At 39.3% G+C, this 17415-nt stretch overlaps 1 protein-coding gene across 5 annotated transcripts in view; it reads left to right on the top strand.

Annotated features, from left to right (window-relative positions):
* LOC124777160 (esterase FE4-like) overlaps window positions 1–17415 on the top strand; it is a 174859-nt gene that overhangs the window by 67052 nt on the left and 90392 nt on the right. For 4 of the 5 annotated variants that reach the window (XR_007015691.1, XM_047252461.1, XM_047252465.1 and 1 more), the window contains exons 5-6: window positions 2945–3070; window positions 9572–9771. Coding sequence is in view for 4 of the 5 variants with exons in the window: in XM_047252461.1 (XP_047108417.1) it covers window positions 2945–3070; window positions 9572–9771 (326 nt within the window). In the remaining variant the exon portion in view is untranslated. The remainder of the gene's footprint in view (window positions 1–2944; window positions 3071–9571; window positions 9772–17415) is intronic. The other variant, XM_047252462.1, reaches the window with a different exon arrangement.

Genomic DNA, 17415 nt, shown 5'->3' on the forward strand with positions numbered 1-17415 from the left:
AATACAGATTGAATAACATTGGGGAGAGGCTACAACCCTGTCTTACTCCCTTCCCAACCACTGCTTCCCTTTCTTGTCCCTCGACTCTTATAACTGCCATCTGGTTTCTGTACAAATTGTAAATAGCCTTTCGCTCCCTGTATTTTACCCTTGCCACCTTTAGAATTTGAAAGAGAGTATTCCAGTCAACATTGTCAAAAGCTTTCTCTAAGTCTACAAATGCTAGAAACGTAGGTTTGCCTTTCCTTAATCTTTCTTCTAAGATAAGTCGTAAGGTCAGTATTGCCTCACGTGTTCCAGTATTTCTACGGAATCCAAACTGATCTTCCCCAAGGTCGGCATCTACTAGTTTTTCCATTCGTCTGTAAAGAATTCGAGTTAGTATTTTGCAGCTGTGACTTATTAAACTGATTGTTCGGTAATTTTCACATCTTTCAACACCTGCTTTCTTTGGGATTGGAATTATTATATTCTTCTTGAAGTCTGAGGGTATTTCGCCTGTTTCATACATCTTGCTCACCAGATGGTAGAGTTTTGTCAGGACTGGCTCTCCCAAGGCCGTCAGTAGTTCCAATGGAATGTTGTCTACTCTGGGGGCCTTGTTTCGACTCAGGTCTTTCAGTGCTCTGTCAAACTCTTCACGCAGTATCATATCTCCCATTTCATCTTCGTCTACATCCTCTTCCATTTCCGTAATATTGTCCTCAAGTGCATCGCCCTTGTATAGACCCTCTATATACTCCTTCCACCTTTCTGCTTTCCCTTCTTTGCTTAGAACTGGGTTTCCATCTGAGCTCTTGATGTTCATACAAGTGGTTCTCTTATCTCCAAAGGTCTCTTTAATTTTCCTGTAGGCAGTATCTATCTTACCCCTAGTGAGATAAGCCTCTACATCCTAACATTTGTCCTCTAGCCATCGCTGCTTAGCCATTTTGCACTTCCTGTCGATCTCATTTTTGAGACGTTTGTACTCCTTTTTGCCTGCTTCATTTACTGCATTTTTATATTTTCTCCTTTCATCAATTAAATTCAATATTTCTTCTGTTACCCAAGGATTTCTACTAGCCCTCATCTTTTTACCTACTTGATCCTCTGCTGCCTTCACTACTTCATCCCTCAAAGCTACCCATTCTTCTTCTACTGTATTTCTTTCCCCCATTCCTGGCAATTGTTCCCTTATGCTCTCCCTGAAACTCTGTACAACCTCTGGTTCTTTCAGTTTATCCAGGTCCCATCTCCTTAAATTCCCACCTTTTTGCAGTTTCTTCAGTTTTAATCTACAGGTCATAAATGTCTTACAATTTAAAACCTGGTTCCTAAATCTCTGTCTTACCATTATATAATCTATCTGATACCTTTTAGTATCTCCAGGGTTCTTCCACGTATACAACCTTCTATCATGATTCTTAAACCAAGTGTTAGCTATGATTAAGTTGTGCTCTGTGCAAAATTCTGCCAGGTGGCTTCCTCTTTCATTTCTTAGCCCCAATCCATATTCACCTACTATGTTTCCTTCTCTCCCTTTTCCTACACTCGAATTCCAGTCACCCATAACTATTAAATTTTCGTCTCCCTTCACTATCTGAATAATTTCTTTTATTTCATCATACATTTCTTCAATTTCTTCGTCATCTGCAGAGCTAGTTGGCATATAAACTTGTACTACTGTAGTAGGCATGGGCTTCGTGTCTATCTTGGCCACAATAATGCGTTCACTATGCTGTTTGTAGTAGCTTACCCGCATTCCTATTTTCCTATTCATTATTAAACCTACTCCTGCATTACCCCTATTTGACTTTGTGTTTATAACCCTGTAGTCACCTGACCAGAAGTCTTGTTCCTCCTGCCACCGAACTTCACTAATTCCCACTATATCTAACTTTAACCTATCCATTTCCCTTTTTAAATTTTCTAACCTACCTGCCCGATTAAGGGATCTGACATTCCACGCTCCGATCCGTAGAACACCAGTTTTCTTTCTCCTGATAACGACATCCTCTTGAGTAGTCCCCGCCCGGAGATCTGAATGGGGGACTATTTTACCTCCGGAATATTTTACCCAAGAGGATGCCATCATCATTTAATCATACAGTAAAAGCTGCATGCCCTCGGGAAAAATTACAGCTGTAGTTTCCCCTTGCTTTCAGCCGTTTGCAGTACCAGCACAGCAAGGCCGTTTTGGTTATTGTTACAAGGCCAGATCAGTCAATCATCCAGACTGTTGCCCTTGCAACTACTGAAAAGGCTGCTGCCCCTCTTCAGGAACCACACGTTTGTCTGGCCTCTCAACAGATACCCTCCGTTGTGGCTGTACCTACGGTACAGCTATCTGTATCGCTGAGGCACGCAAGCCTCCCCACCAACGGCAAGGTCCATGGTTCATGGGGGGGGAGGAAAAATTTGTTAGGTTTTATAAAGTCCTTGCTGACAGAGACTGATTTTGTCAATGCTATGATGACACACTTTACATAAGTAATGACTTGTCAGCAAAGACAAGGTTCTTAAAGCACTTATGAAGCAATTTAATGCCATCATTCCCATAAAGAAATGCAAAATAATTGACAGAGGTTCCAAAGAGACAAAATCCGTGGTATACTAAAAGATGGATAAATCTGAAAAACCAAATGATGCTGTTGTACAATATGTAAGGAACAATCAAAATGTTTCCATTTGAAGGTCGTACAGTGAGAATCAATATGGCAGTCAGACAGTATCGCTGTGAGCATTGAACCAATCATCCACTGCCACACCTAGTTGAAGATGCCTATTTGGGAAAGCACTGTGTCCTGCTGTCTGAAGAAGTTTGTAATCACTTGCTGCACATGATCTTCTGACAGAAATCGTCAACTCATCAAGGCCATTTTGAAAGAATTGGAGGCGTGATAATCACATGTGGAGAGATCAGAGCGGAAGTTCAGCTGATGGGTTGCAACTCTTATTTCAGGTGATACCACACTAGATGACTTGTGCGTTGGTGGTGATGAAATGGTGATGAGGACAACACAACACCCAGTTCACAAGTGGAGAAAATCTCTAACCCGGCCGGAATCAAAACTGGGTCCACTGCATGGTAGGCAAACACATTACCATTCAGCTAAGCAGGCGGACGAGTTGGTGTAATTTCTGCATTACAACATTTGCATTATGGTGACATGTAGTATCACGAAGAAATAGCATCCCTTGTTGCAGTTGATTTGACAGATACACTGTCCCATAAACTCTCTTCATTCTCCAGTGGATGTCTACCATTGTTTGTCCATCTTCAGCCAAGAAAAGAATAACAGCATGTCGGTCCCTGCTTGAGCACACTTGGTATTTAGATCACGGTAGTTTATGTTTCCACATTTCCTGCATTCATGTCAGAAAGACATGAATACCACACCAATCCTTTGTCTACATGTCAGTGTTTATATACCCGCATCAGATTTGCTCCATATGGCTTATACACTGCAGCAATATCCTCAGACAGTAACTTTTTGATCACCCTGTATACATAATAGTCTGAAGATTGACCTCGCTGGATTAGCCTACATTAAATCTAGCAGTGAGTATAACAAAGCCATTGTGGAAGCTGATAAAACACACAATCTCAATAGTATTCTTAATTCCTCCAATAAGTGCAAAGTTACATGGATTCTTATAAACAGTGTTGCTAAAGTTGGAAGAAACAGAAAAATTAAACCTGTCCTCAAAATTCAATATTGTTTTTTAGAAATGTTATTATCACACCTGATATCAGTCTAGCAGCATTATTTTCAAAAATGTTTGTAGATCATCAACAAATACAAGTGCCTGTATGTTTACCTTCTCTGAGATATCACCTAGTTTCATCCTAAGAATAGTAAAGCAGTTGAAAGTGTCAAAAGGTGTAGAGATATATGAACGAATATGTGACAGATTGTGCAGCTGACAGTGTATAGATACGTGACATATCTTGCAACATACTAAGGTTAGTAACAGATTGTATTGTGTACCTTTAACATGTTATACACCCAAGTGTGTATCCAAGGATATTTTCCTGATGAGCTGTAAGGGTCAAGGGTAGTTGCAGTATAGAAAAAGGGATATATAGACTCACCTTCTGGTTACCAGCCAATTTTCATAGTCCCAGCTCTTCCTAAAGTATTGGAATGTGTAATGTACCAACAGCTATTTGTTTACTTTAAAATTCAGAAATAATTAGTCGATCACAATATGGCTTTAGGAAAAACTTGTCAACCATTTATACTGTTAACTGTATAGTCAAATATCTATTTGAGTGTTTGAGGATAAATGCTTTGGTCAAGTTACTTTTTGTTATCTATGCAGAGCCTTTGACTATGTAGGTCACACAGAACTTCTAGGGAAAATATAATTCTGTGGCATTAGAGATAAGTGTCTTAAACTATTAAAATTGTATGTAAGGAACCATAAGCAAACTGCCTATGTTGCAAAGAAGTGTCTAGTATAGAACAAGTTAAGGTGGATATGCCATCATCCGTGAAGTCCATTGTAGTGCTGGCATATGATACAACTTTTCTCCACATTAGTAATGATTTAAATAGCCTTAAAACTTTTGTTATTTGTGAGCTTTTGGTCAAAAGGCCTACCTCTAATGTAGAAAACCCACACACTTTCATTTAAGTACAATTCACACACTCCACCTGATGGGAGAAGCAATCCGGTTGGTGGGGGTAAGGAGGAGGTTTGGAAAGGGGCAGGGGGTATTGTGCTGCATGTGGGAGCATGCAGGGATGTGATGGTGACAGGGTAGAGCTGATAGGTGCAGTCGGAAGGTATAAAGGTTGGGGAGGTGTGGAGGGGAGTGGAAAAGGAGAGAAGTAGAGGTGGGGAAAGAAAGAGACAGACTAGTTAGTGTTTTGGTGGAATAGGAGGCTGTCAGAGCTGGAGTGGGAGCAAGGGAGGGGATGAGTAAGTGAAAGACAGGAACTAGTGAAGACTGAGCCATGGAGGTCATGGGAATGTAGGATATATTCCAGGGGGAGTTCCCATCTGTGCAATTCAGAAAAGCTGTTGTTGGTAGGAAAGATCTAGATGGCACAGGCTGCGAAGTAATAACTGAAGTGACGCATGTTCTGTTATGCAGCATATTCAGCAACTGGGTGTTCCAGCTCTTTCTTGGACACAGTTTATCAGTGGCCATTCATACAGATAGGTAGCTTGCTGGTTGTCATGCCCATGCAGAACACAGCACATTGGTTACAGCTGAGTTCGTAGATCATATGACTGCTTACACAGATAGTTCTGTCTTTGATGCCTTTGATGGGATAGATGATGATTGTGAGTGGGAGGATATATGGTACAGTTCTTGCATCTAGGTCTATTACAGGGATATGAGCCATGAGGCATGGTGTTGGGAGCAGGGATGGAGTAGGGGTGAACAAAGATATTGTATAGGTTTGGTGGGCTTTGAAATACTACTGTTGGAAGGATGGAAATGATAGTGGGTCATGTATTCCTCATTTCAGGCCATGACAGGGGGTAGACAAAAATCTGTCAAGAATGTAATTCAGTTGTGCTAGCCGTGGACAGTACTGAGTCATGAGAGGAGTGCACCTTCAAGGCTAGATGGTAGAAATGTGGGAAGACCTTTTTCTGTACAAGGTTTGGAAGATAATTTTGGTCTGGTGTATTTAGAGAGGGACTGCTTGTCAGTACAAATGCAACAGTAGTGGGTGCCTAGACAGCATGGAAGGGACTTCTTGGTATGGAATGAGTGGCAGCTACCAAAGTGGCTGTATCACTGGTGGTTGGAAGGTCTGGTGTGAATGGAGGTACTGACAGATGCAGGCTTTCAGTTTATTCTCTGTTGCACCCATTCCAGTGCCACTCTTTGTTTATGTATTTATTATTGACTTTAAGATAGAGGCATCTTGAATTTTCACATCAACAACATCCATAGTGCAGCATGGCTCAGTAGCTCCATTAAGTGCAGTTGCCCCTGCAGCAGCTGAGTGAATCACTTCCCCAGAGGGAGCCCCCTACATAGTGCACCAGTCCAGTAGAAGTTAACATGTAGGAAGGTGGCTTGTTAGGTTGAGGAGGGCCAGATGAAGTAAAAGGGCGAGAAGATGTTGAGGTTCTGGAGAAGTGTGGCTAGGGTGTCCTCGCTGTTGGTCCAGATCACAAACTTATTATCAATGAATCTGAACAAGATCAGGGACCTGTCTTTCTGGATGCTTGGGAAGGATTCCTCTAGATGGGCACTGAGTAAGTTGGCATAGGATTATGCCATGTGGTGCTGTACCATAGATTTGTTTTAGGTAGTGCCTTCAAAGGTGAAGTAATTATGGATGAGGATATAGTTGATCATTATGATCAGGAGGAAGGTTACAAGTGTGTTAAGGCTGTCAGCATTAGGAATATTACTGTAGAGAGAGGTAGCATCAACTGTGATGAGCAGAGCACCATGTGGAAAAGGAACAGGAACTGTGGAGAGTCGATGGAGGAAATGGTTGGTGCCTTTGATATAGGAGGTTAGGTTTCAGGTAATAAGCTGAAGGTGCTGGTCCACAAGAGTGGAGATTTCCTCAATGGAGGCATGGTAATTGGTCACAATGGGGCATCCTGTATATGGTTAGATTTATAAACTTTAGGAAGTATGCAGAAGCTAGGAGTGTGGGCAGTGGTAGGGGTGAGGAGAGAGACTTGGGGAGAGGTTCTAGAATGGGCCTAAGGATTTGAGGAGATACTGGAGATCCTGTTGTATTTCTCGAATGAGGTCACTGTTGCAGGATTTGAATCTGGCCACTACTGGAATCCTTCCATCAGGTAACCCTGTTGTTCAAAACCACAGTGATGGAAACTTTATCGACAGGTAGGACTATAAGGTAAGGATCAGATTTTAGGTGCTGGAGTGCTGTTCTTTATGCCTCATCATCATTCCCCAAATCCCTCAACATGAAAGTTAACCTTATATTTGCAGAAAGAACTGCACTCCACCACCTAAAAACTGATCCTGACCTTATAATCCTGCTGGCAAAGGCTTCACCGCTGTGGTTTGAACTGGAAGAATTACCTGATGGTAGGACACCCCTGAACAGAATCTCCAGTCTCCCCTCTAATCCTAGGCTTGTCTCAGAACCTCTCCCCTGCGTGTATCTCCCTTCCCACTCCTACCACTGCCTGCACACCTACCTTCTACATTCTTCCTAAGCCCATAAATCCTACCACCCAGCACACCCTATTGTGGCCAATTACTATGCTCCCACTAAGAGTATCTCTGCTCTCATGGACCAGCACCTTCAGCCTATTATCCATAATCTACCCTTCTATATGAAAGTGATAAACAGTTTCCTCCACTGACTCACGACACTGCTGTTCCTTCATCACACAGTGCTGTGCTCATTACTGTTGATGCCACCTCCCTCTACACTAACTTTCCTAATGCCCATGGACTTGCCACTGTTGAACATTACCTTTCCCAACTTCTGACTGACTTCAAACCTGCAAGCTCCTTCCTTGTCACTTTGACCAATTATATCTTCACCCATAATTACCTCAATTATATCTTCACCCACAATTACTTCACCTTTGAAGGCACCGCCTATGAACAAATCAATGGTACAACAATGGGCACCCAGATGACACCATTCTATGCCAAATGATTCATGCATTCTATTCCAAACTATTCATGGACCATTTACAGGAGTGCTTCCTCCTGACCTGGCTCAGATTCATTGGTAATATATTCGTGATCTAGGCTGAGGGTAAGGGCAGCCTATCCACATTCCTCCAGAACCTCAACATCTTCTCTCCCAGTACATGTCACTTGGTTCTTCTCAATCCAACAAACCACTTATCTCAATGTTGACTTCCACCTAAAAGATGGCTACATCAGTATCTCTGTCCATATCAAATCTACCAACCACAAGGGATAGCTACACTTTGACAGTTGCCATCCATTCCATACCAAGAAGTCACTTTCAAACAGCCTAGTCACCTGTGACCGCACATCTGTAGTGATGTACAGTCCGTCTCTAATATCAATGGGGTCACTCAGGCCTTCATAGGCCCATATTACCCTCCCAGCCTTGTACAGAAACAGATCTCCCGTGCTTTGTCTCTCCAGTCACTTACCACCTCCCACAGTCCCAGTGTCCAGTCCTGAAGCAGTACTCCCCTCATGACTCAATACCACCCAGGACTGGAGCAACTGAATCATGGATAAAATCTTCTCCAAGGACATAATTGAATCACATTCAGACCCAGGATTCTGACTACCTCTCTCTTTCTTTTTCCCCCTTCTCTACTTCTCCCTTTCCCATCCCCCCCCCCCCCCCCTCAAATCTCCTGCCGACTGCACCTAGCCGCCCTACGCTGTCCCAAACACATCCCTGCATGCTTCCACAAGCAACACTACACCCTCCCCCTCCCTAGCCAGATATTCCTCCCCCTCCCCACCCGAGTCTTCCCCTTATCTCCAACACCCAGGTTGCTTCTCCTGTCAAGCGCATTTGCTCACAGTCCAGCTTCAGTGGCCTGAGACAGTGGTCGTGTGCACGTGAGTTGTACTTGCGTGAATGTGTTTATGCTTTCTACATTAGAAGAAGGCCTTTAAAGCTCACATGTGTAATAGTCTTTTTGTTGCGCCTGTCTGTGACTCAACATCTCCTTTGTGTGGTGAGTAGCAGTATTTCCTTTTCATAGTACTGTCATTATTCCATGCTGGATTTTCCATTGTTGAAAACTTGTGTTACAAAGAAAATTGCTTAAGTATCCTTTTAGTTTAAAGCAAATGGATTCTTGCTGCGTGAAAACAAATCGCAGCCGATAGGTTTAGTCTAAAAGACAAGTTTCTGCAGATGATCCATGTTATGTTAATTTTTGGGGTTATATCTAAATGTTAAATTATCTTTGAGTCAACATTAACAACATAGTCTGTTAGTGATCAGTTGTCAAGAGTAGTTTACTTATTGAGGCAACTTATTTATTGCATATGTGAAATACATGTTTTAACATCCTATTTTTCCAAAGTATAATAGCATATGGTATTATTTTATGAGGAAACTGTAGTTGTGTGCATGACATCTTAATACTGTAGCAGAGAGCTATTAGGGGAATTACTGGTTCTTCATATAAGACAGACTGTCAACCTTTGTTTTAAGCACAAAAAGTCATGACTGTAATAAACTTATATTTATACACACTATGTTTTAATTTATATAAAGAAATTACCACAATGAAAATGCAGAGAAAACATACATTGTTACAACACAAGAAGCAGTAGATGCATTTATACTCCATACCACAGACTGTCAAAATCATGTAACAGCTGTAAACTCATGAGGCACAAATTACTTAATGAGCTTCCACAATTTGTACGAGATTTACCAGGACATGTTTTCAAGTAAACACTGCATGACTGTTTAGTTGCCCACCTATTCTATGATATGAAGGAGTTTATTGACTGCAATATAATACTGTAATGTTAAAACAGATCTGTCATTTCTCTTAAATTGTAATTGTACTGAACTATGTGTGTGGCAATAACTATTGCTGTAATGGCCCAATGACATAAAATTATTCAGGAAGTTTAATTACCATAAGTTAGGCATTTTTATGTTTTTAGATTTGTTCCAGCGTGCTATTGCACAAAGTGGCACAGCATTAATTCCTGGATCATTCAGCAGATTTTCAAAAGAGAGAACTTTCCGTTTGGGAGAAGTTCTGGGCTGCAAAACTAATGACTCACAAGTTCTTTTGAATTTTTTCCTGGGACTCCCTGTGAAGAAACTGATAGAAGCTCAAAATATGGCTTTGTCTGATGAGGTTGGATCATAATTTTATACATTTTTTTGTAATTTATGTTAATAAGATTTGTTGCTCTCTTGTGAGTGTTAGTAGGAACCATTGGATATTTGAGATATGATTTTTGAAACAGGGGTTGTGCTAATCTATAGTGCATAAACGCAAGATTAATTGTACCTCTTTTTATACATACTATATGTGAACAGAGAATGTCAAATTAATAAGGTTGCACTCTGCCAGAAACACCTGTCTACAGTATGACCTGTGAATACACACTACCACTGCAATGGATATAAGATGATCTACTGAGGCATACCATTTCTTTCTGAGATAAGTATATGATGGTTTTGAAACTACCCTATAATACTAACATAGAAAGTGGTATATTATCAGTGACCAATGATTGATCAGGACTTAAATTCATGGAAACGTTGGCATGGGGAAGAGTATATGTTCTGTTAACCTGGATAGAATTTATAGTAAAGAAACAACTTAGTTCTCAATTATAATGTTAGTAGTTGTAATAATAATAATAATAATAATAATAATAATAATAATAATAATAATAATAGAAGATACAAAAAAAGTGAAAATAGAAGGAAACAAAACCAAACATTCAACACAAACCAAAAGAAATTTTACCAGACAATAGATAACACACACATTAAAATAGACAATCCACCAAACATAACAGACATGGAACACTTCTGGAGCAACATATGGTCAAACCCGGTACAACATAACAGGCATGCACGGTGGATACAAGCAGAAACAGATACGTACAAGATGATACCACAAATGCCTGAAGTGATAATTTTGCAACATGAAGTCACCCAAGCAATTAATTCTACTCACAATTGGAAAGCCCCTGGAAAATATAAAATAGCAAATTTCTGGCTAAAGAAATTCACCTCAACACATTCACGTCTAACTAAATTATTTAACAGTTACATTGCAGACCCATGCACATTCCCTGATACACTTACACATGGAATAACTTATCTGAAACCTAAAGATCAAGCAGACACAGCAAACCAAGCTAAATATCGCCCCATAACATGCCTACCAACAATATACAAAATATTAACTTCAGTCATTACACAGAAATTAATGACACATACAACACAGAACAAAATTATAAATGAAGAACCAAAAGGCTGTTGCAAAGGAGCACGAGGATTTAAAGAGCAACTGATAATAGATGCAGAGGTGACATATCAAGCTAAAACTAAACAAAGGTCGCTACACTATACATACATTGATTACCAAAAAGCTTTTGATAGTGTACCCCACTTGTGGTTACTACAAATATTGGAAATATACAAAGTAGATCCTAAATAGATACAGTTCCTAAACATAGTAATGAAAAATTGGAAAACCATACTTAATATCCAAACAAATTCAAATAATATCACATCACAGCTAATACAGATTAAGCGTGGAATATACCAAGGAGACTCATAAAGTCCTTTCTGGTTCTGCCTTGCTCTGAACCCACTATCCAACATGCTAAATAATACAAATTATGGATACAATATTACTGGAACATACCCACACAAAATCACACATCTGCTATACATGGATGATCTAAAAATACTGGCAGCAACAAACCAACAACTCAACCAATTACTAAAGATAACAGAAGTATTCAGCAATGATATAAATATGGCTTTTGGAACAGACAAATGTAAGAAAAATAGCATAGTCAAGGGAAAACACACTAAACAAGAAGATTACGTATTGGATAACCACAGCGACTGCATAGAAGCGATGGAAAAAACAGATGCCTATAAATATCTAGGATACAGACAAAAAATAGGAATAGATAATACAAATATTAAAGAAGAACTAAAATAAAAATATAGACAAAGACTAACAAAAATACTGAAAACAGAATTGACAGCAAGAAACAAGACAAAAGCTATAAATACTTATGCTATACCAATATTGACCTACTCATTTGGAGTAGTGAAATGGAGTAACACAGACCTAGAAGCACTCAATACACTTACACGATCACAATGCCACAAATGTAGAATACATCACATACATTCAGCAACTGAAAGATTCACATTAAGCAGAAAGGAAGGAGGAAGGGGATTTATCGACATAAAAAACCTACATTATGGACAGGTAGACAATTTAAGAAAATTCTTTATAGAACGAGCAGAAACTAGCAAAATACACAAAGCAATCACTCATATAAATACATCGGCTACACCACTGCAATTTCATAACCACTTCTACAACCCTTTAGATCACATAACATCAACAGATACGAAGAAAGTAAATTGGTAAAAGAAAACACTACATGGCAAGCACCCGTATCATCTAACACAGCCACACATCGATCAAGACGCATCCAACACATGGCAAAGAAAAGGCAATATATACAGTGAGACGGAAGGATTCATGATTGCAATACAGGATCAAACAATAAACACCAGATATTACAGCAAGCATATTATTAAAGATCCCAATACCACAACAGATAAATGCAGACTTTGCAAACAACAAATAGAAACAGTAGATCACATCACAAGTGGATGTACAATACTAGCAAATACAGAATACCCCAGAAGACATGACAATGTAGCAAAAATAATACATCAACAGCTTGCCTTACAACATAAACTTATAAAACAACATGTTCCCACATACAAGTATGCACCACAAAATGTACTGGAGAATGATGAATACAAATTATACTGGAACAGAACCATTATAACAGATAAAACAACACCACATAACAAACCTGACATCATACTCACCAATAAAAAGAAGAAATTAACACAACTAATCGAAATATCCATACCCAATACAGCAAATATACAAAAGAAAACAGGAGCAAAAATTGAAAACTACATCCAATTGGCTGAGGAAGTCAAGGACATGTAGCATCAGGATAAAGTTGACATTATACCAATTATACTATCAACTACAGGAGTCATACCACACAATATCCACCAGTACATCAATGCAATACAGCTACATCCAAACTTATACATACAACTACAGAAATCTGTCCTAAGACTGGTGTGATGCAGCTCTCCACACTACTCTATCCTGTGCAGATTAGATTAGATTAGATTAGTACTTGTTCCATAGATCACTTAATATATCCAAAAATTCATCTAACGAGTAGAAGGAGTTGCCATTAAGAAATTCTTTTAATTTTCTTTTAAGTGCTATATGGCTATCTGTCAGACTTTTGATGCTATTAGGTGAGTGACCAAATACTTTTGTGGCAGCATAATTTACTCCCTTCTGAGCCAAAGTTAGATTTAACCGTGAGTAGTGAAGATCATCCTTTCTCCTAGTGTTGTAGCCATGTACATAGCTATTACTATTGAATTCATTCGGATTGTTAATAACAAATATCATAAGTGAATATATATATTGTGAGGCTACAGTGAAGATCCCTAGCTCTTTAAATAAGTGTCTACAGGATGATCTTGGATGAGCTCCAGCAATTATCCTGATTACACACTTTTGTGCGATGAACAATCTTTTACTCAATGATGAGTTACCCCAGAATATGATGCCATAGGAAAGCAGAGAATGAAAATAGGCGTGGTAAGCTAATTTACTGAGATGTATATCGCCAAAATTTGCAATGACCCTAATAGCATAAGTAGCTGAACTCAAACGTTTCAGCAGATCCTCAGTGTGTTTTTTCCAGTTCAACCCCTCATCAATGCCTACACTTAGAAATTTTGAATATTCTACCTTAGCTACCAATTTCTGATCGAAGTCTATATTTATTAATGGTGTCATTCCATTTACTGTGTGGAACTGTATATACTCTGTTTTGTCAAAGTTTAATGAGAGCCCATTTGCAGAGAACCACTTAATGATTTTCTGAAAAACATTGTTTACAATTTCACCAGTTAATTCTTGTCTGTTGGGTGTGATAGCTGTACTTGTATCATCGGCAAAAAGTACCAGCTTTGCATCTTCGTGAATATAGAATGGCAAGTCATTAATGTATATTAAGAACAGCAGAGGACCCAAGACTGAACCTTGTGGCACCCCATTCTTGATTGTTCCCCAGTTTGAGAAATCACCAGTTTTTTTGCATATTATGTGAACTTCTTATTTCAACTTCTGCATTCTTCCAGTTAGGTATGATTTAAACCATTTGAACACTGTCCCATTCATAGCACAGTACTTGAGCTTATGTAGAAGTATTCCATGATTTACACAATCAAAAGCCATTGATAGATCACAAAAAATCCCAACGGGTGACTTCCGGTTACTCAGAGCATTTAATATTTCATTAGTGAAAGTATATATAGCATGTTCCATTGAAAAACCCTTCTGGAAACCAAACTGACATTTTGTTAAAACTTTATTTTTACAAAGGTGTGAAGCTACTCTACAATACATTACTTTTTCAAGAATTTTGGATAAGGCAGTCAGCCTCTTCTTCTCTGAATAACTACTGCAACCTACATCCTTGTGAACCTGATGACTGTATTCATCTCTTTGTCACAGTCTATGATTTTTACCCCACTCACACTTTCGTTCAATACAAAATTGGTGATCCCCTGTGTCCTATCAACTGGTCTAGTTTTGCTACAAATTGCTTTTATCTTCAGTTCTCTTCAGTACCTTCTCATTAGTTGCATGATCTATCCAGTTAACTTCAGCATTCTTCTGTAGTGCCACATTTCAAAAGATTCTGTTCTCCTCTTGCCTAAACTATTGTCATCCATATTTTACTTCCATACATGGCTACACCCCAGACAAATACTTTCACAAAAGACTTCCTGACACTTAAGTCTGTATTTGAAGTTAACAAATTTCTCTTCTTCAAAACTGCTTTTCTTACCATTGTCAGTCTACATTTTATATCCTCTCTACTCTGGCTTTCACCGGTTAGTTTTATTGCCAAAATAGCAAAACTCATTTACTACTTTTAGGATCTTGTTTCCTGATCACCTGATTTAATTCAACTACATTCCATTACCCTTGTTTTGCTCTTGTTGATGTTTGTCTTACATTATTCTTTCATGACACTGTCCATTTTATTCAGCTGCTCTTCAGAGTTCTTTGTTATTTATAACAGAATTACAATGTCGTCGGCAAACCTCAAAGCTTTTAATCTCTTCTTCCTGAACATTAATTCTTCTCCAAATTTTTCATTGTGTTCCTTAACTGCTTGCTCAGTGTACAAATTGGATAATTTTGGAGATATGCTACAAACCTGTTTCAGTCTTTTCTCAACCACTACTGCCCTTTTATTCCCCACAACTCTTATAATTGCCCTCTAGTTTCTGTACAATTTGTATACAACTTTCTGCTGTATAACCTGTATTTTATCCCTACTACCTTCAGAATTTCAGAGTGTGTATTCCAGTTGATATTTTCAAAGGCTTTCTTCCAATCTACAGAAGCTATAACTGTATATTTGCCTTTCCTTGATCTATGTTATAAGATAAGTCATACGGTCAGAACTGCCTAACATGTTCCTACATTTCTCCAGAATCCAGACTGATCTTCTCTGAGGTTGGCTTGCACAAATTTTTTCCATTCTTCTGTACAGAATTCATGTTAGTATTTTGCAGCCATGGGTCATTAAACTGACAGACAGATAATATTCACACCTGTCAGCAGCTGCTTTCTTGGGAATCGGAATTATAACATTCTTGAAGTCTGAAGATCCTATCTCACACATCTTGCATACCAGGTGTAATAGTTGTGTCATGGCTGGCCCTCCCAGGGATTTCAGTAGTTCCGATATGTTATTTTGCTCCAGGGGCCTTGTTTTGACTTAGGTCTAACAGTGCTCTGTCAGTTTCTTCCCACAGTATGATGTCTCCTATCTCAACTTCATCTACGTCCTCTTCTCTTTCTATAATATTGTCTTCAAGTATATTCCCCTTGTATAGCCATGGTCAGGTGAATACAGGGTTATAAATACAAAATCAAATAGGGGTACTGCAGGAGTTGGTTTAATAGTGAATAAAAAAAATAGGAGTGAGGATAAGCCACTACAAACAGCATAGTGAACACATTATTATTGCAAAGATAGACTTGAAGCCCACACCTACCACAGTAGTACTAGTTTATATGCCAACCAGCTCCGCAGATGATGATGAACTTGATGAAATGTGCCATGAGATAAAAGAAATTATTCAGATAGTCAAGGGAGGCAAAAATTTAATAGTCATGGGTGACTGTAATTTGATAGTAGGAAAAGGAAGAGAAGGAAAAGTAGTAGGTGAACATGGAATGGGGGTAAGGCATGAAAGAGGAGCTGGCCGCGGTGGCCGTGCGGTTCTGGCACTGCAGTCCGGAACCGCGGGACTGCTACGGTCGCAGGTTCGAATCCTGCCTCGGGCATGGGTGTGTGTGATGTCCTTAGGTTAGTTAGGTTTAAGTAGTTCTGAGTTCTAGGGGACTTATGACCTAAGATGTTGAGTCCCATGGTGCTCAGAGCCAATGAAAGAGGAAGCCACCTGGTAGAATTTTGCACAGAGCATAACTTAATCATAGGTAACACTTGGTTCAAGAATCATGAAAGAAGGTTTTATTCATGGAAGAGGCCTGGAGGCACTGGAAGGTTTCAGACAGATTATATAATGGTAAGATAGAGATTTAGGAACCAGGTTTTAAATTGTAAGACATTTCCAGGAGCAGATGTAGACTCTGACCACAATCTATTGGTTATGAACTGTAGATTAAAACTGAAAAAACTGCAAAAAGGTAGAAATTTAAGGAGATGAGACCTGGATAAACTGAAAGAACCAGAGGTTGTGGAGAGTTTCAGAGAGAGCATTAGGGGACAATTGACAAGAACGAGGGAAGGAAATACAGTAGTAGAAGAATGGGTAGCTTTGATAGATGAAGTAGTGAAGGCAGCAGAGGATCAAGTAGGTAAAAAGACGAGGGCTAGTAGAAATCCTTGGTAACAAAAGAAATATTGAATTTAATTGATGAAAGGAGAAAATATAAAAATGCAGCAAATGAAACAGGCAGAAAGGAATACAAATGTCTCAAAAATGGCTAAGCAGGGATGGCTAGAGGACAAATGTAAGGATGTAGAGGCATATATTACTAGGGGTAAGATAGATACTGCCTGCAGGAAAATTAAAGAGACCTTTGGAGAAAAGAGAACCATTTGTATGAATATCAAGAGCTCAGATGGAAACCCAGTTCTACGCAAAGAAGGGAAAGCAGAAAGGTGGAAGGAGTATATAGAGGGTCTATACAAGGGCGATGTACTTGAGGACAGTAGTATGGAAATGGATGAGGATGTAGATGAAGATGAAATTGGAGATGTGATACTGCATGAAGAGTTTGACAGAGCACTGAAAGACCTAAGTCGAAACAAGGCCCCGGGAGTAGACAACATTCCATTAGAACTACTGATAGCCTTGGGAGAGCCAGCCCTGACAAAACTCTACCATGTATGAGACAGGCGAAATATCCTCAGACTTCAGGAAGAATATGATAATTCCAATCCCAAAGAAACCAGGCGTTGACAGTTGTGAAAATTACCGAACTATCAAGTCACGGCTGCAAAATACTAACACGAATTCTTTACAGACAAATGGAAAAACTGGTTGAAGCCAACCTCAGGGAAGATCAGTTTGGCTTCCGTAGAAATGTTGGAACATGTGAGGCAATACCGACGCCACGACTTACCTTAGAAGATAG

The sequence above is a fragment of the Schistocerca piceifrons genome, chromosome 2 (assembly GCF_021461385.2).
Source record: "Schistocerca piceifrons isolate TAMUIC-IGC-003096 chromosome 2, iqSchPice1.1, whole genome shotgun sequence".
Taxonomy (NCBI): domain Eukaryota; kingdom Metazoa; phylum Arthropoda; class Insecta; order Orthoptera; family Acrididae; genus Schistocerca; species Schistocerca piceifrons.